This window comes from Astyanax mexicanus, chromosome 1 (assembly GCF_023375975.1).
Source record: "Astyanax mexicanus isolate ESR-SI-001 chromosome 1, AstMex3_surface, whole genome shotgun sequence".
Taxonomy (NCBI): Eukaryota; Metazoa; Chordata; class Actinopteri; order Characiformes; family Acestrorhamphidae; genus Astyanax; species Astyanax mexicanus.
Genome location: NC_064408.1, coordinates 90,823,528 through 90,851,153, shown reverse-complemented (window position 1 = coordinate 90,851,153; position 27,626 = coordinate 90,823,528). Strand labels below are relative to the sequence as shown.

General features: G+C 38.1%; 1 protein-coding gene across 1 annotated transcript in view; it reads right to left on the bottom strand.

The window, feature by feature from the left end:
* Positions 1-27,626, bottom strand: part of dok6 (docking protein 6) — a 107,408-nt gene that overhangs the window by 3,754 nt on the left and 76,028 nt on the right. Inside the window, exons 4-7 of the mRNA XM_022683823.2 lie at positions 26,638-26,757; positions 21,970-22,159; positions 19,142-19,280; positions 17,023-17,131 (exon numbers count right to left, since the gene is read on the bottom strand). Coding sequence (XP_022539544.1) covers positions 17,023-17,131; positions 19,142-19,280; positions 21,970-22,159; positions 26,638-26,757 — 558 coding nt within the window. The remainder of the gene's footprint in view (positions 1-17,022; positions 17,132-19,141; positions 19,281-21,969; positions 22,160-26,637; positions 26,758-27,626) is intronic.

Genomic DNA, 27,626 nt, shown 5'->3' with positions numbered 1-27,626 from the left:
TAGTAGATTCGGAATCATGTGTAGCAAATACTGAATCATTCATAGTAGACACTGAATGATTCATAGTACATAATGAAGAATTAGTAGGTAGTGAATCATCTATAGTTAATACTGAATCATTCATAGGAGACACTGAATGATTCATAGTACTTTCTGAAAAATTAATAGTAGGTATACTGAATCATCCATAGTAAATACTGAATCATTCATAGGAGACAATGAATGATTCATAGTACTTTCTGAAAAATTAATAGTAGGTATACTGAATCCTCTATAGTAAATACTGAATCATTCTTAGTAAATACTGAATCATTAATTGTAAATACTGAATCATTCATAGTAAATACTGAATCATTCATAGTAAATACTGAATCATTTATAGTAGATACTGAATCATTTATAGCAAATGCTGAATCATTCATAGTAGGTACTGAATAATTCTTAGTAGATATAAAATACTGAATGCGATAAGAATAAGATACTGAATCATTCTTAGTCTGGGATCATTAATTGTAGATACCAAATCCTTATAATAAATCATTCAGTATATACTATAAATTAGTCGATTGGTTCTATAGGACAACAATTCAAATTAGACACTGGATACATTGTAGTAGATGTGGAGTAATGCACAGTTGTCACTGAATCATTTATAGTACAGTGTAAATCTCCCTGAAGTTCTGTGTGTGACCACAGCATCACTCATCTACAGAAAAACTGCATTGGTTTTTGGGGGTCAGTAGAACAGGCAGTTCACCTAGTGTAACACAGTAACACTGACCCACACACACTGACACCAAATTACAACATGATAAAAATCAAGATACTAGTTTTTGTTCAGACAGCAATGGTATAATAAAATATGCAGAACGTGCATATGACTCCACATCTGACACTTCAGCAGCAGGCGTGTGTGTCCACATGTTGCTGTCACCTTGAAAACTGCTGTCAAGCAAGCTACTGTGACCGTGTGTGTGTGTGTGTGTGTCCCTGGCCACAGGTGATTTCGGCTGAGCTGAAAAGGAAATGGAGCAGGAGGCAGCCTTACAGCAGTGGAACGTGTACACACACACACACACACACACACCTCAGTAGCCTATTTATAATGGATGTATATTTACCCCAATACCGGTACATGCCGGCACAGTGAACAGGCCGAGAAAGAAGAAGACGGAGCAGCTCAGGGATGCCTAATGCAGTAATATGAATTAGTCATCACACGCTGTGGAATGCTGTAATGTTTTATTATACCAATAGTACAGACTTATGCAGCCCTCATGCACAGGCATTACAGAATTTAGCCATTAGAAATAATGCAATAATAATATTACAGGTGGTATTGACAGAACTCTGTTATGTGACAAAACAACTCAGCCTACAGCAGATTAGCTCCTCCCATTCATACTGATCACATAAGCCTGAGTCTTTTAGACCAGACTGCTGTTTAAATGAGGCCGAATGCAACATATAGAGAAACTGGACAAATGATTCAATATAAATGAACTATGCTTTAAATTGGTGCACTTATTGAGAGTCAGAAGTAACCCTAGCTTACATTGAAAAGTCTTATGAACAGTCTAAACATCCTAAATTACCTTACTTTTTTTAAGCAACACATATCTGTCATGATAATTACGCTTTCTATTAATCATAAAATATTTTAATATGACCTCAATTATTTTAGCTTGATATTTCTCTTTAATATTTTTAAGTGTACCAATAGAAAGCATAGTTCATTTTATGCAACAATTTTTCCAGATTCTCTTATATATTAGAGAAAATAGAAACATATTTTAGTGTACCAGATTGCTGTTTAAATAAGGCTGAATGCAGCACACAAAACAACTGGAAAATGGTTGAATACAATTTAACTATGATTTCTATTGTTACACTAAGCTATAAACCAAATATATTTAATTGAAACAAATAGAGAAACGAAGACTATCAATCAATTAATCCTGCATTATAGCCTGTAAATACACTTATTGACAAAGAAAAATGCACCAAGAAGTAGTAAAACTTTCTGTGTGCGAAGGTAATGATGATATACAGCTCTGGAAAAAAAATGAAGAGACCACTTCAGTTTCTGAATCGGTTTCTCTGATTTTGCTATTTATAGGTAAATGTTTGAGTAAAATGAACATTGTTGTTTTATTCTATAAACTACAGACAACATTTCTCCCAAATTCCAAATAGAAATATTCATTTAAAGCATTTATTAGCAGAACATGGAAAATGGCTGAAATAACAAAATAGATGCAGAGCTTTCAGACCTCAAATAATGCAAAGAAAACAAGTTTATATTCATAAAGTTTTACGAGTTCAGAAATCAATATTTGGTGTTTTCTAATCACATGTTTTCATGCATCTTGGCATGTTCTCCTCCACCAGTCTTACACACTGCTTTTGGACACAACTTGGTTTGATGGCTTGTGATCATACATCTTCCTCTTGATTATATTCCAGAATTCTTTAATTTGGATTTCCAGTATATGTTTACTGGAGAAATTAGGATCTGTTAGGGACATTCCTGTAAAACACACACTGTGTGTGGGTGAGCTTTATCCTGCTGAAAAATTGCAGTTGTAAACCCTGCTACAAGAGGCAAGGCATGTGATAACAGGATGTCCTGCACATATTGCTAAGCTGTTCACTAGAAGGAGTGATCAAGTGTCTCAAAATGTCATTGAGTGAGTTATAAAGGCATATCTAGAAGGCAACGATATCTCATCAAGAGGTATACTAATCAAGAGTAGTCTCCGAGAGCTTTTCTATGGGGCAGTGGGGGTTGGACCTGAAATCATTTACTGTACATATCTTTCTGAGACATCACATTATGCATGCTGAGTTTTGCAACAATTTGGAGTGCATTATTATATATTTCTTGTGAATGAGTGTACTTTACATTATATTTTACTAAATAAAACTATAAAAAATCATTTAATCATCATTTAATAAAATAGTCCATAACTGTTTTTAAGAGGTACAGACACAGAAAAATAAAAGCTTAAGACTTCTAATTTATGAATTAAATGAAAATCTTTGCGCCTTCATTTATCTAGACTTTGGTCAGTTCTTCAAATTCAGTCTATTAGGTCAATGGTGTGCATTTTTTAATCAAACACACTTAGATCATAAATTCACATTAATGGAGGGTTGCATAAAACTTTTATACATGTCTAAAGGGTGCGTTCTTTTCTCGAGAGTCAGAAGTAACCACAGCTTACACTGAAAAAGTCTTCTGTACAGTCTTAATACCTTAAATTGCTTTACTTTGTAAGCAACACATACTGTACATCTGTCACGATAACTCCATAACTACATTATTGATTAATCAGAAAATATATTGACATGACCTCAATAATTTTAGCTGACCTTGACATAATATATTCGTTAATATATTTTCTGTAAGAGAAAGGGCATGCTTTGAAGACTAAATAGGCACTTAATATGACAGATTGGCCCTATCCTACATTGCGCGATGCTCAATGTTATCTTACACCCCGCCAACAGTCTATTTTCACACCTTAAACAGCGACAGAGTTTAGGAATATATCTACACTGATGGGTGTGGTGGTTTGGAAGTGATTTGCTATCTTGGAAGTAAGTATTGCTATCTTGGTGGCGGAAAACACAGGTGCACCAATAACTTAGTAACATGTAAACCCCCGCTCATTACACACACAAGAACTCACTGCAGTATGCATACCCAACTTAAATCAACAACAAGAATTCCAAATGAAATATCATTTGAAATATGAAATATCATGAATGCACAGGTCAGTTACCTCTGCTAAGGAGCACTGCGTTGTTAAAATAGCAATCCACAAAATTCAGAGCATGCAGGGCTCTTAAAGGGAATGTCATGTGACATGCTAATTGTTTTTTTTTCCCCTTTCGCCCTAAACGCGCAATGGATATTTTTTGCATCCTCGTGATTCCACACATCGACACGCCCTAAATGCAGCTGCAAGGTGCACGGTTGGTGGCTCCCCTATAAAGCGCTGAAATAGGGCACATAATATTGTTTATCGCAATTACATTTTTTTTTTTTTTTGGCACAGTGTCTAAAACAAAAATCGTAATGTAAATAGTGACAGGCCTAAAACATATACATATTGTATCATATGCAAATGTGATTAAGCATAGTATGAGCTTTTGTTACAGCAGTGATGATCCCTGGAATGCCTATCCTAACCTCTGTTCCAAATCAAGCAAACCTTTATGAGCAATGAGAAGCTTTCTCGATCAAAAGTGGGGCAAAACCACTGCTCTGTTTTCCCTGTTCTGCTTTCACTACTCAGCATTTCTTTTGAGATCAAGGGTATTAATAGGGTGTTTGCCCCCCTTTGCTGCAGTAACAGCCTTTACTCTTCTGGGAAGAGCTTTACAGTAGATCTTGCTGTGAGGAAGGTTTGACTGGATTCAGCCTCATCAGAGCATCAATGAGGTTCTGGGTTCTGATGTTGAATGATTAGTTCTGCTGGTCCGACTCGTCTCAAAGGTATTGAATGGAGCTCCATCCGTCCAAAGAACACAGCTGTACTGCTCCACAGCTCAATGCTGGGGGGCTATATAGTCCTCTACCCCACACTAAACATGGTGTATGGGTATGGTGACCTCCAAAGAGCCCCTTTTCTATTGGTCAGTGCTTTTTTAATGTAGATCATGCAAGCAAAGCTGTGTGACTGGAAATATAAGCTGTGTTAGAGCAGAAAGAGGCTTGGGTGACAACACCTGTATAAGTTGTGAGGTGTTGTCTTGTAAGTGTGCCTGATCACTGGCCAACATGCTCATGACAACGCACCACGAGTTATCAATATCAATTTTAATCGAGGCCTGATGGATGTGGGTGCAGATGGATGGGCGATTCTGTTTCCGAGGTTATGCTGGCATTTAAAAATCAACAATGAATGTGTGTGTGTACAATATATTTAACTGGCTACATGAGTCCAATTTCCAAACACTTGATACACTCATTTTTTTTATTTTACTTCATAAACTGAACAGACAAAATTTTCCTTGCATTGTGCCAAACTTTGGACAAATAGAAATACTTCAAAATGACCTGAAATAAACTCTTTTTACATTGACTAACATTAAAAGTTTAGAAGTATTTTTCTCTCTTCTATGAAGCTAATGTGTTGAAGATCATTATATGTTTAAAATGTTTAAAATGTCCAAAATGCCGTCTCTACTACACTAATAGTGGTGGTAAATTACTCAATGGTTAGCAACCTTCCTGAAGATCAGTGATTACCTGTTCAGCAGAAAAATAGCCAGCTTGTCCAGTTCTATGGCTGCAGTACATTGTTTGCATGCTGCTGTTTATACCTGGAAACCCTGAGTGTGGAAATGGGACTGGTTGAATGATGGTGGGCAGATTCGGAGGCTACAACCCACACAGATTTTCGTGATTTATCACACAGTTAAAATAGGAAAATACTGTCTGAAGCTCTGATATCAAGAGCTGTTGGTGCTTAAACGTCAATATCTGAAAATACATCCTGACCACGTTACGAGTTACTACAGAACCTTTAGGATTCCTCGATCCACAGTGTCACCTGTACCGGGAATACATCATACAAAAAAGACGTAAAGAAAGATGCGGGTGGTAATGATTACTTAAATCGGACATACTAGTTCCTGTCTCATGACGTCTGGCCCGTCAGTGTCTGTGCATCTTCTGTCCATGAGACAGGTAGCACGCACAAAAACAGAAAGATAATCCTTTTCTAATTCATCATTAGTTTGTGTGATGTGGCAAAAGTAATTCTGGATGTTATCTGGCTTTAAAGGACGGCGTTAATGGACACGATTTAACAGCGGCTGCAGCTCAGAGATACAGGCTGAACAACTGAGCTGATCTGGAGACAACAAATGAAATCATTAACTAAAGCTGTAAACAAGCTCATCCGTCACGAACACACACACACGACAGCTCGAGGCCTCAGGTTAGACCATACAGACACGCACACACACACACACACACACTGAGGCCCTCAGTAAAATCTCACAGCTCTCACTCCCATCTGAAAAATGACTGATTATTTGCAGCCTCATCATTAAAGCAGAAGGTCATGCCATCTTATCTTACACAGCAGCTGCCATGTACCGGGGAGAGTCACCAAAAAGCAAAGTAAGAAAAAGAGCAAAAGAGGGTGAGGGCAAGGAGGGCAAAGAAACAAATAGAGAACGGCGGCATAAGAAAAATGTATTATTCTGATACTTGGCAATCATAATCAACACTATTGTGACAACTAAGGGTGTAATTATTTCAATTGTGTCAATTCATTACATACCCAAAAGTCTTCACACACCTGCTCCTCCAGCCTTTAGCTGCAGTAACAGCCTCTACTTTTTATGTTGAAACATTGCTGCTGGGGGGGGGGGGGGGGGGGGGTTGATGGCATTCAGCCATTACAGCATCAGTGAGATCAGCCATTGATTTTGGATGACTGAAGTTCTGCCATTCCAGCTCCACGTCAACCAAAGACATTGGTTAGATATCTATTAAGATTCATGTATCTACCGCTCCACAGCACAATGCTCCTCTAGCCTACCCTCAGCAACTGCTTGAGAGCATCCTGTTCTTTTGATCAGTGTCTTTCTATAGAGAATGTTCATGTTGTGTGAGAACTCTCTCTTAGCAATGAGTAAAAAGAACACTGACTGTATCATGAACATAAGCGTTTACATTGTTTACAGTGGCAGTACTGAGTGCCTGCTGTAATGAGTGCATGTACTGTGGGCTCGTACTGCGAGCCTGTGCTCACAACTGCTATTAATCAGTGGCTTTCAAAGAGGAATACTCAGTCTGTGTGTAAACATTCTCTCAGCAATGGCTATGACTTAAAGCACAGACAACAGACAACACTGTGGATTTACTGAGTGCCTGTACTGAGGACTTAAATGAAGGGCTTGTACTGAGTGTCTGTGCGGATGGCCTGTGCTAAGGACTTAAACAGAGGGCCTGTACTAAGTGCTGGGTGCCTATACTGTGGGCTTATACATAGGACCCGTGCTAAGATCCTGTACTGAGTGCCTGTGCTGAGGGCTTTAATGTGGGCCTGTACTGAGGGCCTGTAGTGAGGGCTTAAACAAAGTGCCTCTTCTAATTGCCTGTACTGAGGCCTATACTGTGGGCCTGTACTGACTGTGACTGTGCTGAGGGTCTGTTATGAGTGCCTGTACTGAGAGCCTATATGTAGTCCTAATGCTAAGTGCCTGTGCTGAGTGTCTGTACTGATTGACTTTGCTGAGGGCCTATACTGTGGGTCTGTACTGAGTACCTGTGCTGAGGGCCTACACTGTGGGCCTGTACTGAGTGCCTGCACTGGGGGTTTATACAGTGTGGTTCTTTTGAGTGCCTGTACTGAGTGACTGTGCTGAGGTTCTGTTATGAGTGCCTGTACTGAGGGCCTATAAGGAGTGCTAATGCTAAGTGCCTGTGCTGAGACCCTGCAGTAAAGGCATATACAGAGTGCCTCTTCTGAGTTCTTGTACTGAATGACTGTGCTGAGTGCCTGTGATGAAGGCCTATACTGTGGGCCTGTACTAAGTGCCTGCAGTGAGGGCTTTTACAAAGTGCTTCCAATGAGTGCCTGTCCTGAGTGCCTGTGTTGAAGGCCTATACTGTGGGCCTGTACTGAGGGCCTATACTGTGGGCCTGTACTAAGTGCCTGCAGTGAGGGCTTATACGGAGTGCCTGTACTGAGTCCCTGTGCTGAGTGCCTCTGCTGAGTGCCTGTGCTGAAGGCCTATACTGTGGGCCTGTACTGAGTACCTGTGCTGAGGGCCTACACTGTGGGCCTGTACTGAGTGCCTGCTCTGGGGGTTTATACAGTGTGCTTCTTCTGAGTGCCTGTACTAAGTGACTGTGCTGAGGTTCTGTTATGAGTGTCTGTACTGAGTGACTGTGCTGAGGTTCTGTTATGAGTGCCTGTACTGAGGGCCAATAAGGAGTGCTAATGCTAAGTGCCTGTGCTGAGTGCCTGAACTGGATGCCTTTGCTGAATGACGGCATTAATGAGGGCGTGTACTAAGGGCCTACGTGGGATTTTGGTGCTGAGTGCCTGTGCTGAGGGCCTGTAATGAGTGTCAGTACTAAGTGCTTCTACTGAGGGCCTCTACAGTGTGCCTGTGCTGAGAGCCTGTACTGAGTGTCTGTACTGAATGCAGAAAACATTTTATATATAGTTGGATTAATCATGCTATTTTACATATTGCAGTACAGCATATTTATTGTGCTCTTGCACATGTCAAATAGAATGTTTTCCACAAATACACAAAAAGTGTGCAGAATTGTATCTCTGTAGAGATTGAGAAATTTTTTTGTCAAACCACTTCCTTAATCCCATACAGCAGCAATGTCACGACAAAGTCAGGAAAAGAAGCTAAAATCAGAGGGAATGTCAGAGCTGGCTGCTCATGAATAGATTAATGAATGGATCATTAAACTGGATATGCTTTGCAGAAAAGCCCTGATATACCATATGATTTTGAATGATGCAATAGTTAGTGCTCACTAGCACAGGCTCTCATCAGCTGCGGGGTATTATTAGAGGACTGTGATCAATAGAGGTGAGTTTGGCCATGAACTTGGCGTTTTATGCCTCATTTACAGATGAAGGAAGAGTAAAACTGTGGCAAGTTCTGCATTTCCGTAGTTACTGATTTCAATTGTTTTATTTCTCAGGGAGCTTTAATTTCACAAGTTCACATTTGCTCCTGTTTTCTTTTGTGCTAGAACCAACCATGCTGTGTCTAATAAGGCCAATCAATCTTAGTATTAAAATAAGTACCACTTGAAAAAGACCCATTTGTATAGCAGGGCAATGCCAATCTCTGTATCAACACCCCCACACAACATCCACCCAACATAGGATCATAAAGGAATGCATAGAGGACCTACTCTCAGCCTAGCAGTGACGCTGACGTGTAAAAAACAAGCACAGGAACACAAGAACACACTGTGCATAATACACTCACAACAGCACCACACACAACATCACAAACACAGTCATATCAGTCAGTGTTAATGCTGTGCTGAAAACACTCCACCTCCCCAGTAATACCTGCTCAGTGATGGTCCTATGCTGCTCTCTTTTCACTGATAAATAGGGTAGAAATAGGATAATAAAGTGCAATAACATGTGTTTATGATATAATTGTCAGTTAGTATAGGTATAAAGTGCCGGTATGTACTGTAGACGCAAACTAGCAAAGTGTATGACTTTGCCAAAGATGGTTATGGCAAACACACGCACACATAAACCCACTCTACGGTCACCTCTGGGTCTGCTGGAGCTCACTGGAAAGCTTAGATAAGCATGATTGGTCCCGGGTGGGTCCTTCTGACTAACTGCACCTTCATTTGCAATGATTGGGCCTCTTCTGTTGTGAAAGTTTGTGTGTGTGTTTTTTTTTTCTGTGAAATATATTGCTGGCTGTATTAAATCCTGAGAAATATTATACTTTTTCTAAGCGCCAAAAACATACATTCACTCATCATGTCAATGTTACGGCAGTGTCATGTCATTATTACATCAATTTCATGTAAATGTTTTAGTCTTAGTCTTCAGAATTTACAGCTCTAGAAAACATTAAGAGACCACTTCGGTTTCTGAATCAGTTTCTCTGATTTTGCTATTTATAGGTAAACGTTTGAGTAAAAGGAACATTGTTGTTTCATTCTAAAAACCACTGATAACATTTCTCCCAAATTCCACATAAAAATATTGTCATTCAGAGAATTTATTCTGAGAAAATGAGAAATGGTTGAAGTAACAAAAAAGATGCAGAGCTTTCCGACCTCAAATAATGCAAAGAAAACAAGTTTATATTCATAAAGTTTTAAGAGTTCAGAAATCAAAATTTGGTGGAATAACCCTGTTTTTAATCACAGTTTTCATGCATCTAAGCATGATCTCCTCCACCAGTCTTACACACTGCTTTTGGATAACTTTATGCCACTCCTGGTGCAAAAATTCAAGCAGTTCAGCTTGGTTTGGTGGCTTGGGATCATCCATCTTCCTCTTAATTATGTTCCAGAGGTTTTAAATTTGGTAAAATCAAAGAAACTTATCATTTTTAAATGGTCTCGTATTTTTTCCCAGAGCTGTATATATCTTTTTCTGGGGCAGAATAAGTGACAAAACACACCTTTTATTGTTTAGATTTGTTTAAATTTTTTACCAAAAAGAAGCTCCAGCTCCAAAATCACCACCTTTAAGCTTAACTAAAGGTTTTATTTGACCATATTGATAAATTGATAAATGCTTTTTGCATGAGATCATGATTGAGCTGTTTGGCCACAATCACCAGAGGTATGTTTGGAGGGGTAAAGGTTAGTTTTTTAACCCGGAGAACACTGAGATAACTGTAAAGCATGGTGGTGGAAGCAACTAAAGCTCTAAAGCTGTTTTGCTACCAGCAGAACTACCCCAGGCGTCTTCAACAAAATCTCAATCTATCAGCAAGACGATTAAAACTTGGAACTAATGGGGTTGAAACAGGATAATGACCACAAATTCTCGAACAAAGCCAAAGAGGGTGGGGGAATGAACAAACCAAATCCTACTGAAATTATTTGGGCTTATGTTTTTAGTGCCCACAGTCATAAAAAGATGCATAAAACCACATGGACAGCTGGGAAACTGTGTGGGCTGTAATTTTCTGTGCGATGCTCCCTCTCTAATCCATATGTATGAGGACGAGAAACGCTATTTTAATTTATCATGCATATAATCCAAAAACTTTGCACAGTTTTGTCCAGAACACAGAGGTAAACACGGGGCTGAGCTGAAACTGGAGCAGAATGCTCAGTACATCGTGTACATCCTATAGTGCATCTGATTATTGAGAGCGGGATTCAAGTGAAGAGCTGAAAAGAGTGCTTTTAAGGATTGGGTTTTTTTAGCTTAAGGGTTTTAAGATTAATGCAGATGTCCTAAAGTGCTTCAGACTGACCGATTACTGTGGTCCAGTTAAGAGTGTTCTCATGTTTTAATCACCACAAAAATCTACAAAAATAGAATCTCTTCAAACCTTCTATGGTGTCATGGTTATTACTGTCCTTCTTTTCATACTATGTCCTCTTTTTTTACTTTTGTTTATTTGTTTTATTTGTTCCATCAAAAATGGAATAAAAATATTTTCCTATTTCTTTCTTTTCATCAAATTTTGATAATAAAATATTTCCTCTTCTACTTATACTAATTTGAACCTAATTTGAATGAATAGAAAGTGTGTAGTCTGTAATTGTGTAATTGTGTAAACTACCAGCAGAAAATTAATCACGTCACGTTACAGAATGCTGAGTCTTCTATGCGTTAAAAATAGGGAACTATTTTTAGTTTTCCAAGGGTTTACTGCAATAATGTGGTATTTGTCCTCACTGATTTACTGCAAACCGCCTTTGAGAAAATGTAATATAGCGCAGCAGCCTCATTTTTCTCGCTGTTTAAAGTGATAAAGTGTGTGGAAAGTGCACGGATCATATATCAGCTCTGCAGAAACAGGGCAGTTTAATTATCTTCTGCGTCCGTGGAGTCCATCTTCAACAAGCATGAGTCAGCGAAATCCTCCCCACTGATTACTAATTCATTTACTTGTGGCTAATCCAGCATCCGTTTTTGGTTCAGACCAGTCATTGTGAATCTGATGAACGTTCCTCCACATGGAGCTCTATGGTGGTTTTAGAGTTTTTGTGAACAAACATGAAGTGAGGATACAGCACAGACTCAGGACTGTAGCTGTACTCACTGCTGCTGTCATCAGTATTAATGAGCAGCACTGACACAATGAAAAGTGAGCTTCATTAGTGTTCTTCTTCTGCTCTGGAGAAGTGAATGGAACAGCTGTAGTCCCCTATTTCTTCACACCAGTGCACATTAGTGGAGAGCTACACTGGCCTGCTGATTAAAAAATATCCTGGCCAGCCTAAGCAGGGTAAGATAACCGGCTATTTTTGAGTTTAGCTCTTGAGGAACACTGGGAAAGGTACGTTTTCATTTCAGGTTGACCATGACTTACCTAATGAAGTCAGTCATCAGTCAGTCAATCAGTATATATTCAAGCATCACTGAGCTTAACGAGCACTGACGATGATGAAACAGGTCAACCAGCTTCACCAAATTCAGACAAACAATATTAACAGCTTGGCGAACAACTCGGTCAAGTTGGTCTAACTCAACTCTACAACCCATCCCAAAAGTACTGGATGAAGCACCATCATCATTTTAAACTTAGTTTAGTCACCATCAGAAAGCCTGTGATTGTTTTAAAAAGTTTTTTTTTTTCTGTGATTTTTATTGAGTTTATCTTTTTCTTAAAATTTAAAATGTTTAATTTATTTTTATTTATTAAATTATTACTATTTATTTGTTATTCTATTGTTTTTATTTTATTTTTATGTTCTTAGTTCATTAATATTTATTTTATCATTTCTTAACATTCTTATCATTTTACTTGACTTTTATATTTTAAAAATTCTTTACTTTTTATGGTCTTTTAGATTTTTTTTTCTTTTTACATATATATTTTAATCATTTATATTAAATGTTGATTTAAAATGAGTATTTCTATATTTATTTTTTTACTGTTTTGTTCCTTATTATTTCTTCTTCTATAACGTCTTATTAAATGTTTTCAATTTCTTTTATACTGTAAATGCTCGGCAACAATGTAAATGAGGGTCACCCTCAATGTATTACTGAGTGAAAATAAAGGTTGATTGATTAATTGATTGATTGATTCCAGAGAACACAGATCCACTGCTCCACAGCTCAATACTGGCAGGCTTTACCTCACTCTAACCTACACCTGGCATCAGACTTGGTGCCAGTAAGTTCATGTTCTTCTGCTCCAGTCCAGTCCAAGACTTATTCGATTGGCAGTTCTTCTCTACAGGGACTAAACAAGCTCTGTGTGCAATGGGTGCAAATACAGTAGCTCAATTCATTTATTGGAAGGTCCGTCCACAAACATTTAAACCTACTATAGTGAATAAATAATGCTAAAACTAGACTATAGTAACAACACCGCAAGCTAAGATAACAATAAAAAAGTGACTTGGCTAGGATTTTATTTTCTATATCTTTGCGTTAAATGAATGTAATCATTCAGTACTCAGAGCATTCCTCGGTTAACTTGTTTTATTTTTTTTTTTAAATAGTACATCCTTATTTTTTTTTTTTTTTTTTACTTTCTTATTTTTCGAATAAAACCGCTCTAATGCACAACATGAGTCAAAAATGACCCACATTCATTTTGTGTTTTACTTCATGTATAACTGAGGGTTTCTATGGTATATCTATAATTATTTTCTGTTCCATGTATGCAGGACATATCTTGTTTCTGTTTAGCAAAAATCTTCATTATTTTTCCCCTCTTTTACTTTACGATGAAGCATCGCTTAAGGAAAGTGTACTGATTCAGAGTCAGACATTTCTGATGATGATGACCCAGCATGTGGTATTCGTTTTTGTTTTGTAGTTCTCATACTCTTAGTCATAATCTTATAATCATGTTGTTCTTTCCTGTTTTCCCTTTTTGCCTTGTTCTTCCATTTTCTGTTTTTGAATCTTGCCTATACCCTTTTTTGGTAAAGGGTTAAAGATGCTTTGTTCTGCCCATGGTGTCTCTATTTGGGTCCACAATTGCATTCGCCACCTTAAAAATGTGACAGTATGTGTGACTTGTCAGACATGACAAACATGTTGCAAATACTAAATAAGTATTTGGTTACTTTATTTTATGTCATACTTGGATGATTTTTTAGCCTTGTGTGTAAATTGTATGTAGTAACGTGTAAAACTTTTATTTTTTCTTAAAGTATCAATGTAAATATTTAAATAATGATAAGTGGTTATCAAAAACAAGATATTGTGATAGGCCCTGGGGGTTAGGGGCGTGATCACTGTGACCGGTAGGAGGAAGCACGCAGAGATACACAGACACGGGGAGTAAATGAACTCAAATCACACCTTTATTTGCTTTGAAAGGCCCTCCACCACACCCAAAAACAACTCAAACCATAACTACGGCCCAGTGGGGCTCTAGAGTCTGTAGAGATTCTTTTAAAGTTTTAAATATAAGTCCGTGCAGCCTCAGCCCTCAGCTCCCCAAATAGTCAAGTCCTCCTTGAGTGAGGGCTGAGGCTCAGTTTATATGCCTGTCCCAGCTGGCTGTTTATTCAGTCCTGATGCAGACCAGCTGAGACAGGCAGGGCTGAGCGTTGCTACGTGGGGCGGACCCCCGGTTCCCCCGCCTCCTCACGCCACAATATTTAAAAAAATTAATTAGAATATTCAATCATAAAATAAATTTATTTCAAAAGATAGGACAAAGAAAATAACCTGAGAAATGAATGTGGGCCATGCTGTGCATTAGAGAGGATGTGCATGTGTTAACTAAAAGTAAACCAAGCTTATTTAACAAAGCTTGCTGTTTTGTTTGAGGAGTTTTGGTAAGATAGGTGTCATATCGGTGTAATTTCAGTGTGGCACCAGGTTATCATTTAACAACATCTTTATCTTATTTTTTATTACAGTAATGTAATGTGGATGTTTTCTAAACCCATAACATCATTTAACCCTGCAATCAACTAGGTTTATTCTTGAGCAAAAGAGTACAGCAGTGCTGTGCTGTACTGGAATGGTGTGTTCTGAACACCTCAAAGAACTTTGGGCTGTAGTTCAGGTTGCTTCTGTTCTTCATATGAAGCCAGTCCGCCCTCTAAAACGTGGAGCCAGTAGAGAGATAACATGGCTAAAGAAAGTAGACGGGCTGGTATAGGGTTGTGAACTCTTGTCATGGACATGTGAACAAGGTAGAGATCGTATTTATAGGACTATAGGCCTATAGGATGTTCCCACTCCTAAAATGTTGTTAATTTTACAGCACTACTTGTGAGTGATGCGAGTGAATGTGATGGATAAATGATCACTACATCACTAGATCAATCATGCCTCAAGTCTCTACAGTAAAAACGGCACAATGATTAATGAGAACATTTAAAAGAGGATATTCAGTGCAAACATGAGCACTGCCATCTTTCTCTGATCAGCAAAACAAATATCCCAGAATACGAGAGTGTGTGTGTGAGAGAGTGTGTGTGAGCATCTGCATCTCTCCAGGTTTGAGATTTTCATCAGCGACAAATGGCTCTGCTGTTCCAAACATCTCTGATTGAGGCTGAATGCTCACAATTCTCTATAATGAAACCACAATCTGTATAAAACCAACCGGCCCAGCAGAGCCAGACAGACCCTCAATCAGCTAAAACACTCTAATCCCCCCGTAAACAGAGAGAGAGAGAGGAACACAAATTGAGGGATAGAGTGTGGGAGAGTGTGAGAGAACATAAGGATAGAAAACAGGAAAAGACGGAAGAGCATATGAAAAATTGTGCCCACAATAAGAAACAAACATGAATGAGCTGCTCACTAAATTTATCTGATTCAATTTTGAGCTTGGTTTCAATATTCAGAAATGGGCCTGGGCTCTTATGGGATAATAAAGACTAAAAAAGGGACAGAGAGAGAGCTGTCTCTCTAGAAAAAGTGTTCTAATGCTGTAATTTGTTTATTACCATTTCAAAATGGTAACATTTGCAGCCTAGACCTCAACAAATTGATTGTTACTGTAATTAAATATTAAATATTTAAAAGAATTTAGCTGCTGTGATACATAGATAGCTTTGTTTGCATTTTTTTGTGTTTACAAAAAGAAAAATACTGCAGGAAGCGGTAATCAGCAGGTTCAAGCACCAACTGGCACAGTGGTGCCTAATAGAGCATAGGATGGTAATGTGTAAAAAGGTCAAATACAATTTGAGACACTTTGAAACATTTTTAGATTATCAAAAGTCTTTCACCTGTTATTACTGTTGAGCAGAGGTCATTAAACATGATCAGTGCTTAAATTCACATATAAATCTATTGAACTTTGCAGAATATTCATCAAGTGAGTTAGAATTAGTCAAAAGATGTCTACATGCTATAGTTATTGATCAGAACACTTCAACCAGAAAGTTCAGTTGTATTAAGTTGTGTTCAGATTGACCTTTGAACTTTTCAAAATAAGCTACACTTTTGACCAGACGAGTCAAAATTAAAACAAAGGAGTACTGAATCAAATGGCAGGTGTTTGTCTGTAGACAGCAAAATATGATTACAATTAGATTTTTTACAACTTTGGATGTTTTTGAGAACTGTAGTGCCCCCTAAGGCCAGCCTGGATGGAAATTGCTGTATTTACCAAAGTAATATTCTACAAAAGTGTTAAACAATGTGAGATGAAAAAGAAATGAGATTATTTTGATGAATATTTACCTACACACTCTTGTGCAACAAGACCAAAAATGAGGTACAAAGGTCAAATATCCAGAGACTAGTTAAAAAAAGCTATTTTTAAACATTTAACGATTATGAGAAAACAAAGCATTTTTTATCATATTAGTTGTATTTACAAATTAGTCTGGGCCACTGTACTTAATATGGCAAAACCACGTAGATGTCAAAATATTACAACATGTATGACATATACTTGTTTTGTTTTTTTTTAACAGCGCCCCAATGGCCGAACTGTTTTGAAACTTTGCAGGTCACTACAACGTCTCTACCTGAACATAAAACCCTAAAAGTTTCATCTTGATTGGCCAATGGAAAGCCTGCTAAAAAGATGCTGAATGTAAGATAACACTCATGTTCACTCAATCCCTCATTCTTCTGAAGGCTCATATAACCAATAGTTAATAAAATAATGGAGCAGCCTTTAAGATGGGGTTAGGGATCCCCCCCAAGGGCAAAGATAGACAGTGGGGCAAATGGAGAGGCTCAGTGATTAAGAGCTAGTTAAACCTGTTATTGAAATGAAAGGTAGGACACAGCATCAACAGTCTTGCATCCTCTTTCACTAAATAAAAACAAGCAATGCAATTAACACTCCTATCCTCAATACATCGCTGCTGATGAGTAAAGGCATGACGCAGGTGTTTTCTTTCTTAGTCCGTCTTACCTTGGTAACTGTAGATGTCTCCTACACTGTTCTGGCGTGTGATGTGATGCCAGTAAGCACTCCGAGGAAGAGATATTGACTTCGTTAATGTGTTCTCGCTGGAAAAGGTCTGGAAACAGAAGCATAAAATCATTACACTGCATTCATTTCATCTCCAGTCACATTCAGCTTCAAAGGGCGAGCACTGGACCAATTTCAAAAAACACTGGACACTCAATATCCCTCCATTAGTCTGCTTTGATCATGTCTTTAAGAGAAGCCGGAGTGTGGTTACTTCACTTAAAAGGAAAAAGTCTTATAGAAGAGGATTCTTATAGAAAATGATACAGAAATATACTACAAGAATTTTTCTGATGATTTTTTTTCTTTAAGACTGCCTTATAACTTATATGTGGCTTATACACTATGAACAAACAGCATACATTTTAACAATAAAATAAATAAACACTTAAAATAGATCCCTCTATGTGTAATACATCTACATAATACATGAGTTTTGAACTGAATTACTGAAATAAAGTAACTTTTTAATGATATTCTATTTTTTACATGCGCTGGTATATGCAAACAATCTCTGTTCTAATTGGCTGCTGCCCTGTATTATTTCATCCCTCATTCAAACAACTGGATCTGGGTAGAAACATTCCTTATAATGTAAAAAGTTATAACTTAGTTAAACAGTGTGTGTGTGTGATTAAACAGCTCTAGACTGAAAATCAGGACACCATAAAAACAGTGCATGGAAAATTGTGTGGAACAGACAAAAACACACTCATCAGTATTTCTTTACTATTGTTCGACCTAGAATGAACTAGTATGTGTGTCCTTGTTAAAACATTTTTGTGAAGTGGTAAAGTTGAATGATTACTAATCTATGGTGCTCATGTGTTGTTAACAATAATGATCATAATGAGAATTACTAAAAATAATTACACTGGACATCTGAATTTTATGGCCACAATTTAGTTCTTAAGATCTGTTTGTTCTCAAAAACAAGGGATCACTTTAGCCCTTCTGTTATGTTCTGGGTCGAACTGACCCATTTTAAAGTTTGAAGATCTAGGAAAAATAGTATTTTTTTTCCAGTATGAAACGTCGTCTGCTTGCCTTAATTAGTGTAATCAACCTATAATATGAAAATGGTTCAGCTCACATATTCCCAACCACCCCCTGCAAAAACAAAAACTAAAACAACATTACAATGTTATATTTTGATGTTATGTAAAATCATTGTGTTTTATATGTTGGTCTTTCAAAAGTAATAAAGTAGTGAATTATCATAACTGAACCATTACCTGTTAGAGGTAAGGGACACCACTGAACTAAATATTGATTAGCAATAGAGTTAGTACTGAAATATTCACACTGCTTATTAGGATTGTTTTTGGTATCAGACATCTTTTGGATAATCAACTGACCCCGGAACATCCACCAGTCTTACACACTGCTTTTGGATAACTTTATGTCACTCCTGCTGTTCCTGACAAATGAACATTACATGAGGGTTAACCAATTGAAGACCATATATGAAATGGCCCAAATCTATACAGGTAAAAGTGAGATTTATTACTGAATTACCTGTATAGAATTACATTTAGTGGGGGTTTATTTAAGGGTTTTACAGAAGAGCATCCAATCATGGAAAAATATGTTAAATAGATTTAATAAAAAAAAAAAGAAATTCAAAAAGATTACCCGGGTAGATGTTCATTCAAACTACAACTTTAAAACAGTTCATTACTTTACCTTTAATAATAGTGTTATATTACTATATGCAGATTTACAGGCAACAACATTCACTGACCACTGTTTTACACAGTTTTACAGAATGTTGCATTTCTTTCTGTTGTATAGCTGAGTTTTGCCTCTATTGAGACAAAAAAACTAATTGGTACAGACATTCTTTATGTTATATATGCTCATTTTTGCACATTTTAGACAATTTTTACTTATTTATGGAATTTAACATGTTGTATAATTAACAAAGAAACAACATGAAAATTAAGTTCATGTTTGATTCGAGTAAAATCAAGGCAGGTTTACAGTATATAGTGTATATAAAGGGTAAGTAACAGCCTGTTAATGTCTGTTGTGGATCATTAAGGGTTAATATCTGTACCTGTGCGTTTTTCTCCATCTCCAGCATCATCCTCTCGTGCTGTTCGGCGATGCTCAGCGTGGCAGCGTGAACTCTCTGATAAATCACCTCTCCCTCTCGCGTCTGGAACGTGAACAGTCCTTCTCCTGTATCACACATCCTGTGAGGCATATGCATAAGAGACAAGCGTGAACGCACGCGAAGATGCTCCCGCATAAATTTACACCTCCTGTTAAAGCCAGTACAGAGGTGGCGTTTCTTCGAGTGATAAAACTCACACGAGCTCTGCAAGCTCTGCTTAGTATGAGACACCACAACTTACTCGCCCCAGACGCTCTAATTATTGTGCTGTTTACGGAATTTACACAGCCCTTAAGGCCACAAGGGTTGAGTGAGGTCTGATCATTTATGCTGTTTTCATAAAGGTCTTAGAGGAAGGAGGACTTGTGTATTTCTCTCGAGACCAGTTAAATGCAAGGCCTAATTTATTTATTTATTTATTTATTTATTTACTTTCTATAAAAGCACAGCTATTTGAAGTGAAGTGCATTTTAGACCATAATTAAGATATGTCTCATGCATAAAATTGTTAACTTTACAAAAGAAGTAAAATACCTCATTTGCTTTTAATGCAATTAAATAAAAATATACATGAAGACATTTTTAGCAATGCACAGATGTGGGAATTGTGGGCCATTGATGAAATCCAAAATTATACATGAATAAACAAATAACTATTTTTAATTATTATTTGTATATTTAAGACTTAAAATAAAATATGAATGAATAAAAAATAAACAAAACTAGCATTGCTTGGTCAAATTCCGGCATACAATAAATACCTCAGGAAGCATCAGTTTGAAATATAGGCCATATCGGCTGATGCCAATGTAATTCTGATCACTGTGCATGTGATATCACTAGTTCATTTTATTTATTTTATGTCATAAGCATTTTAATTCTGTCAGTCCATGCACTATGAAATTTTGACTAATTGCAAAAAATATCTTTAGTGTTATTCAATAAAAATGAATGTAAGATGAAATGTGCTTTGTGTAGCGTGTCAGTCTAAAATTCCTATATAGAACGACACAATATTTGAGGCCATGTTGAACCACACTGATGTTTAACAGGAATGAAGTGACTTGTGAGACTGTATGTAGCCAATTATAAAACAATAGATACCTGTATTTTATTTTATGATATACATGCTATACATCTAACCCTATATACATGCCTATATACACTGCTCAAAAAAATAAAGGGAACACTCAAATAACACATCCTAGATCTGAATGAATGAAATATTCTCATTGAATACTTTGTTCTGTACAAAGTTGAATGTGCTGACAACAAAATCACACAAAAATCATCAATGGAAATCAAATTTATTAATCAATGGAGGCCTGGATTTGGAGCCACACACAAAATTAAAGTGAAAAAACACACTACAGGCTGATCCAACTTTAATGTAATGTCCTTAAAACAAGTCAAAATGAGGCTCAGTATTGTGTGTGGCCCCCACGTGCCTGTATGACCTCCCTACAACGCCTGGGCATGCTCCTGATGAGGTGGCGGATGGTCTCCTGAGGGATCTCCTCCCAGACCAATGCCTTCATCTTGCAGGAACTGCTGACACACTCCAGCCACATGAGGTCTAGCATTGTCCTGCATTAGGAGGAACCCAGGGCCAACCGCACCAGCATATGGTCACACAAGGGGTCTGAGGATCTCATCTCGGTACCTAATGGCAGTCAGGCTACCTCTGGTGAGCACATGGAGGGCTGTGCGGCCCTCCAAAGAAATGCCACCCCACACCATTACTGACCCACTGCCAAACCGGTCATGCTGGAGGATGTTGCAGGCAGCAGACTGCTCTCCACGGCGTCTCCAGACTCTGTCACGTCTGTCATGTGCTCAGTGTGAACCTGCTTTCATCTGTGAAGAGCACAAGGCGCCAGTGGCGAATTTGCCAATCCTGGTGTTCTCTGGCAAATGCCAAGCGTCCTGCACGGTGTTGGGCTGTGAGCACAACCCCCATCTGTGGACGTCGGGCCCTCATACCATCCTCATGGAGTCGGTTTCTAACCGTTTGTGCAGACACATGCACATTTGTGGCCTGCTGGAGGTCATTTTGCAGGGCTCTGGCAGTGCTCCTCCTGTTCCTTCTTGCACAAAGGCGGAGGTAGCGTTCCTTCTGCTTGGTTGTTGCCCTCCTACGGCCTCCTCCACGTCTCCTGGTGTACTGGCCTGTCTCCTGGTAGCGCCTCCAGCCTCTAGACACTACGCTGACAGACACAGCAAACCTTCTTGCCACAGCTCGCATTGATGTGCCATCCTGGATGAGCTGCACTACCTGAGCCACTTGTGTGGGTTGTAGAGTCCGTCTCATGCTACCACGAGTGTGAAAGAACCACCAACATTCAAAACTGACCAAAACATCAGCCAGACAGCATAGGTTCTGAGAAGTGGTCTGTGGTCCCCACCTGCAGAACCACTCCTTTATTGAGTGTGTCTTGCTAATTGCCAATAATTTCCACCTGTTGTCTATTCCATTTGCACAAGAGCAGGTGAAATTGATTGTCAATCAGTGTTGCTTCCTAAGTGGACAGTTTAATTTCACAGAAGTTTGATTTACTTGGAGTTATATTGTGTTATTTGAGTGTTCCCTTTATTTTTTTGAGCAGTGTATATATATATATATATATATATATATATATAACTTGCTTAATGCTGAAGACAGCACAGCAATTATCAAATATACTGTACTAGCAGGAATTAGCATTATTTTAAAAATGATTATTTCTGACAGTAAGAGTAATGTGTACTATATATGTACGGTAGCATACCTGCCCGACTCGAAGGTAAACCAGGTGGAATCTCGGCCATACCGTCGAAGAGAGCTGAGCGGCCACATGACCAGTTTGACTCTGGCGTTGAGAATATCCCACAGATAGATGTTCTCATGTGTAATCTGCATGGTGCACTCTCCGTAGATGTCCAAGTTTGGAGTGGGCATCAAATATACGTTGAATCTCTCTGGGAACAAACAAAGCATATACATTTTATTTTTCTTGTTGTTTTGCGTCCACCCCACACCAGGACGTACAACCCCGGTCTGTCCCAGCTGGCTCGCATTGCACAGCTGAGACCGGCATAAAAACCCTGCCTTAGCCTTCACTCGAGAGAGATACTTGCGGCGAGAAAAAGGCTGAGGCAAAATGGACCCAATAATTTTAAAGTTATGGGCTGTCAAGTTTGGTTGGGTGGTGTGGAGGGATTTTTTGGCAACATAAATGTACTTCTGCATTCAGTAACTCCCTGTGTCTGTCTTTATGCTTCTGGACTATCACATCATGGTGGCCACGTCCTTATATTTTCTTGATCATTATTATTAACACCCAGTGTGCTGTCCACTGTGGGTGGCAAAGCTTTCTATAACATTTTCCCACTACAAATGTGACACTGTGTATTTAGGGATGTTAAATGCCTGCACAACATCAAATATGGAATATACCATCTATACTGCGCCAACTATCAATTCACATTACCTTGCCATGAGCACACTGACCAGTGTCCAAACTCACTCACAAACAGCAATCCCCTGACTTGCTGGTATGTCATTGTGTATATCTCTGTCTGTATATATCTGTCCACCATATATCTCCTTGCCGTTCTGTCTGTACTTTAAATGTTGATTAAATACTGTTTAAGATTCAATTCAGAAGATTTGAGATTCAAATTAAGAGGCTGAAAAGGTACCTTTACTTCATATTTATTGAGAAAACCTTGTCTAAACCATTGTTTGTCGGTATTAAGCAGACTCTAAAGAAGAAATCCAGTGTGAAATGGACTTGAAGTGTTGTGAAATATGATAATAAGTACAAACTTACTTTTTTTTCGAATAGCCTACCTCTATTTACCCCAGGATTAAAAATACAGCATTTTTACACCATTACCAAACTCAAACTAGCTCTTGACATTAAAAAAAAAGGCACTGATAACTTTGAAAGTGCACATTTAGCTTCCTTAAAAACACCACTTATACACACAGTACCTTGAGCTAGTTCTCCGGGTGCCGCCATCTTGAAATAAAGTCATGATTAGTCGACTGACGAGCATCAATAAATAGGTAGCACAGAGGAACAGACTGCACAACGCAGCTGTTGCTAAAAATATCTCTATAATATTCATGCATTTTCACTGAATAAATTTTGCAACCTGTTCCCTTATACTGTCCCCATGGAAAAGAGCTATTTAACAGAAGTTTTTACTTATTATGTTTCAAAACACCCCAAGTCCATTTCTCACCGGATTTCTCTTTTAACAGAACTGCAGGGTTACAGTGGAGAGTGGAATGCTGAAGAGTTTTCTCCATCACAGACCACAACTCTGCACACAGAGCTTTCTCAGGCCGACAGACTAATCAAACATAATTATTATTTTCCTTCTATATTATTTCCCCCCTCTAGAAACATGGCTCTTAACGTAGATGACAAAAGTGAAGGTCAGCGAACTGTTGCCATGGAGCTTTCATGGAGGAAAAAAAAAAAAAATCTGAACACACCATACCAAGCTCATCACGCCATATCAATTAGCTCCTAAAAGAGTAGAGCGCACTTCATAATCCAAATTAATAGCTGCTAATTATGTCTAATGTTTCAAAATAAGCTATGTGTCTTTCCACGGGAAGGCGATGTTATATAGGAGCTATTTTTGGCGGATTGTGAAAATTAAATCTGATATAATTACCCAAGCTCTAACATTAGGGACGTCTAATTTGAGGGCGAAATGCTAAAGGCTCTCCTCCTCTCGTTCTATTCTGCAGCATTGCAGTGAAATGACCGTCAGGCTGTGCTTTCAGCTGATATAATTACAAACATGTGGAGGTTTTGTTAGGAATGCAAATCAATATTTTCCTCTTGTATATAAAAAAAATCATCTGATGAGCGACAGAGGAATTTCTGCTCATCTGGGGTCAATGCACGGATGAGTTCTGTATACTTGCTACTGATTTTCTGGAATATGTATATATATATACATATAAGTACACATCAAACACATTCCCGGACAAGCATGAGGAAAGCTGCTCCTCAAGTGTTTCTGCAATGATAACCTGTTAATTTTAGCAGTAGATGCTGGCACATTATTGTGTGGAGGAGTTGATTGCATTCACCAACATGAAAGCCCCAGTGAAATCAGGTACTTATGCTGGAAGATTAGTTCTGCCACTTTAATTCATCTCAATTAGTAGTGGTTGGAGCTCCATCAGCCCAGAGAGCACAGTTCCACTTTTTCTAAAGGCCCAATGACACGATTCTAGCCTACACATGGTACTGTGTAGGAGAGATGTAAGATAATATTGATATATCGAAGTTATTATTTCTTTAAAATAATAATTATTTAAGAGGATAATAATTTATGTAAGAGGATGATCACCAGACAGTGGTGTTGTTCTCTGTCTTCATTTTTTATACTGTCACAATTTGATTCACCAAAAAAATGCAATATCATCTTGCTTACAGTTTTGTAATATATCACAATATATTGAATTAAACCCCCTTGTATTGCTCTTTTTGGGTGGGTGGATGACACTCTCTCCCCTCATCACTCCAAAGGGTGATGTCGCTCAGAACAGGGCGTCTGTGAGCTGATGTATTAGAACCGAGTCGCTGCGCTTTCCTCCAAGCACGCTGTGATGCTACTCGGTAATGTTGCATCAGCAGCAGTTCGAAACGATGAGGTGCCTGACTTCACATGTATAGTAGGAGGCATGTGCTAGTCTAAACCCTCCTTGTGATAGGGGGAGTACTTATAAGTGAGTTGGCTGTTTAAATTGGGGAGAAAATGGGATAAAAAAAAAAATATATTATAAAACCCCCTTGTATTGTGATCAGAGATGCGTAGTAAGGAAGTAGAATTATTTTTATTACTGTACTTAAGTACTAAAATGCTGTATCTGTATCTACTGGAGTATTTCTTTCCTACTTCCACTTTTACTATACTACATATTTTCAATGAATTTAATACTTTTACTCCGATACATTTTTTATGTTCTGCATCGTTACGCATTAGAATGATAAAAATGTTACTAATCATTCCAAACCCACATCATCACTAAAGTCAGAGCAGTAGATGATCTTAACTGTCACCGGGTTTAATGAAGCTCATCATCACTGAGTGAATCAAGAAATTAAGCTGATCATATTAAAGAAGACCATGCTGCTCCCATTCTGCCTTTAGCTCTGCTGCCTGCCTTTAATATGATATTCAAACTTTTGACAGTTTTCTGCTATAACTACATAACACAATAATTGTACTTTTACTTTTAGAACTTGAGTTGTCGTTAAAAAAACTGCATGCAATACTTATAAAAAGTACAACAAATTTTGAACTTTAGAACTATAGCTTAAAGAACACTTCAACTCCTACTTAAGTCATTTTTTAGTTTGGGTCTCCAGTGCTTTATACATGTCTGATTGTAATACATTACATTACATTACATTACTTTTGGTAGACGCTTTTGTCCAAAGCGACTTACAATAGTGAAGTACAAAAGTAATAGAAGTTAAAGGTAAAACATCTTTAGACAGGGCCTAAAGGAGATCAAAGGGAAATAATGGGATAGAGGAGTAGAGGAGGGAAGAAGGAAATGAGGTTAGAAGTAGTTAGTGTGTTAGAGGTGTTAGGAGAGTAAGTGCTCTTTGAAGAGCTCTGTCTTCAGGAGTTTTTTAAAGATAGCGAGAGATTCTCCTGATCTGGTAGTGGAAGGTAGTTTGTTCCACCATTGGGGAACTCTGTATGAGAACAGTCTGAATTGCTTTGTGTGGATTGTGTTTGGTAAAGCGAGGCGACATTCATTGGAGGAGCGCAGCGGCCGGGAGGTAGCGTAAGCCTTCAGGAGTGATCAGTGCAGGTAGGAAGGAGCTGTTCTGTCATCACCTTGTAGGCGATTGTAAGAGCTTTGATACATAATGATACACAATGAAGTCGCCCTAATAAGTATGGTAATGTTTCCCATTTTGTTGGTTAATGTTTGTCTACGGCAACTGTGAGTAACTGAACGTCTGTGTCAGCAACAGGTATACCTGTGAAAAAGTAGCTGAACTCTAAGGGGTTACCTGGACACATTTGGACTCCCTGACACATTAATTATGGGCTTAATTTTACTGTAATTACCTGTTACTTCTTTATGAATTATAAATGACTCTAGTAATGTGTGTTCTCTCCTTTTCCGTGTGCAATTTGTAGTTTGTCTCAGTGCAGCCCTGCACAGTTATTCTGCTTGGTTTAAGGCCCATAATCTCATCCATTTCTGTGACAGGCTTCATTACAGCCTGACCCACTGAAGCACCACTGGGTTCATTAGTAACCGGGACAGACACTCCGGACAAAACACAAACACCGCCGGCTGGGCCTGTTTAACAAACGTGTTCTGGTGCCTGCTACAGAAACAATTAGTGAGTACAGCGGGGGAAAAGTGTCCTAAAAAAGCGTGCATCTAATTGGACACTGACCGTTCTGTTCCCTCTGAACTCCCGCTGCTAACAGGTCCGGCTCACCCAGGCTGATGTCATTAAGCCTGCTGCCCAAACACTCCAAACACAGCAACTTACACCACTCCTCCGCCTCGAGCTCTGTGGAGACACACAGACAAATACAGACATTTAACCAATTATTTCCTTCATTATGTTATTTACTAGTGCAACAAATCCTTCTTTTATCTGTTAAAATTGTATGTGGTCACTTGCCCTGCCACTAATAAAGAAATGTTGAGAAACAAACCACTGAAAACCACTGATATTGCCATGTCTTTCTGTTTTTTTTTATGGATGTACTGTATGTCCAAATTGTATGCAAGTATCTATAACTCATAATCACCTTCTAATCTTAACTTCAAATGAATAGGTTCATTACAGTTACATCTGCAGCTCTGGAAAAAAAAATTAAGAGACCACTTCAGTTCCTGAATCAGTTTATTTGATTCTGCTATTTTATAGGTATATGTCTGAGTAAAATGAATATTCTTGTTTTATTCTATTAACTACAGACAACATTTCTCCCAAATTCCAAATAAAAATAGTCATTTAGAGCGTTTATTTGCAGAAAATGAGAAATAATATAAAAACAAAAAATAACGAATATAACAAAAAAGATGCAGAACTTTCAGACCTCTAATAAAGCAAAGAAAACAAGTTCATATTCATAAAGATTTAAGAGTTCAGAAATCAATATTAGATGCAATAACCCTGGTTTTTAATCACAGTTTTCATGCATCCTGGCATGTTCTCCTCCACCAGTCTTACACACTGCTTTTGGATAACTTTATGCCACTCCTGTAGTTCAGCTTGGTTTGATGGCTTGTGATCATCCATCTTCCTCTTGATTATATTCCAGAGGTTTTAATTTGGTAAAATCAAAGACAATTATCATTTTAAAGTGGTCTCTTATTTTTTTTTTCCAGAGCTATAAGCTATATGACAGCATCAGTGAGATCAGGTGATGA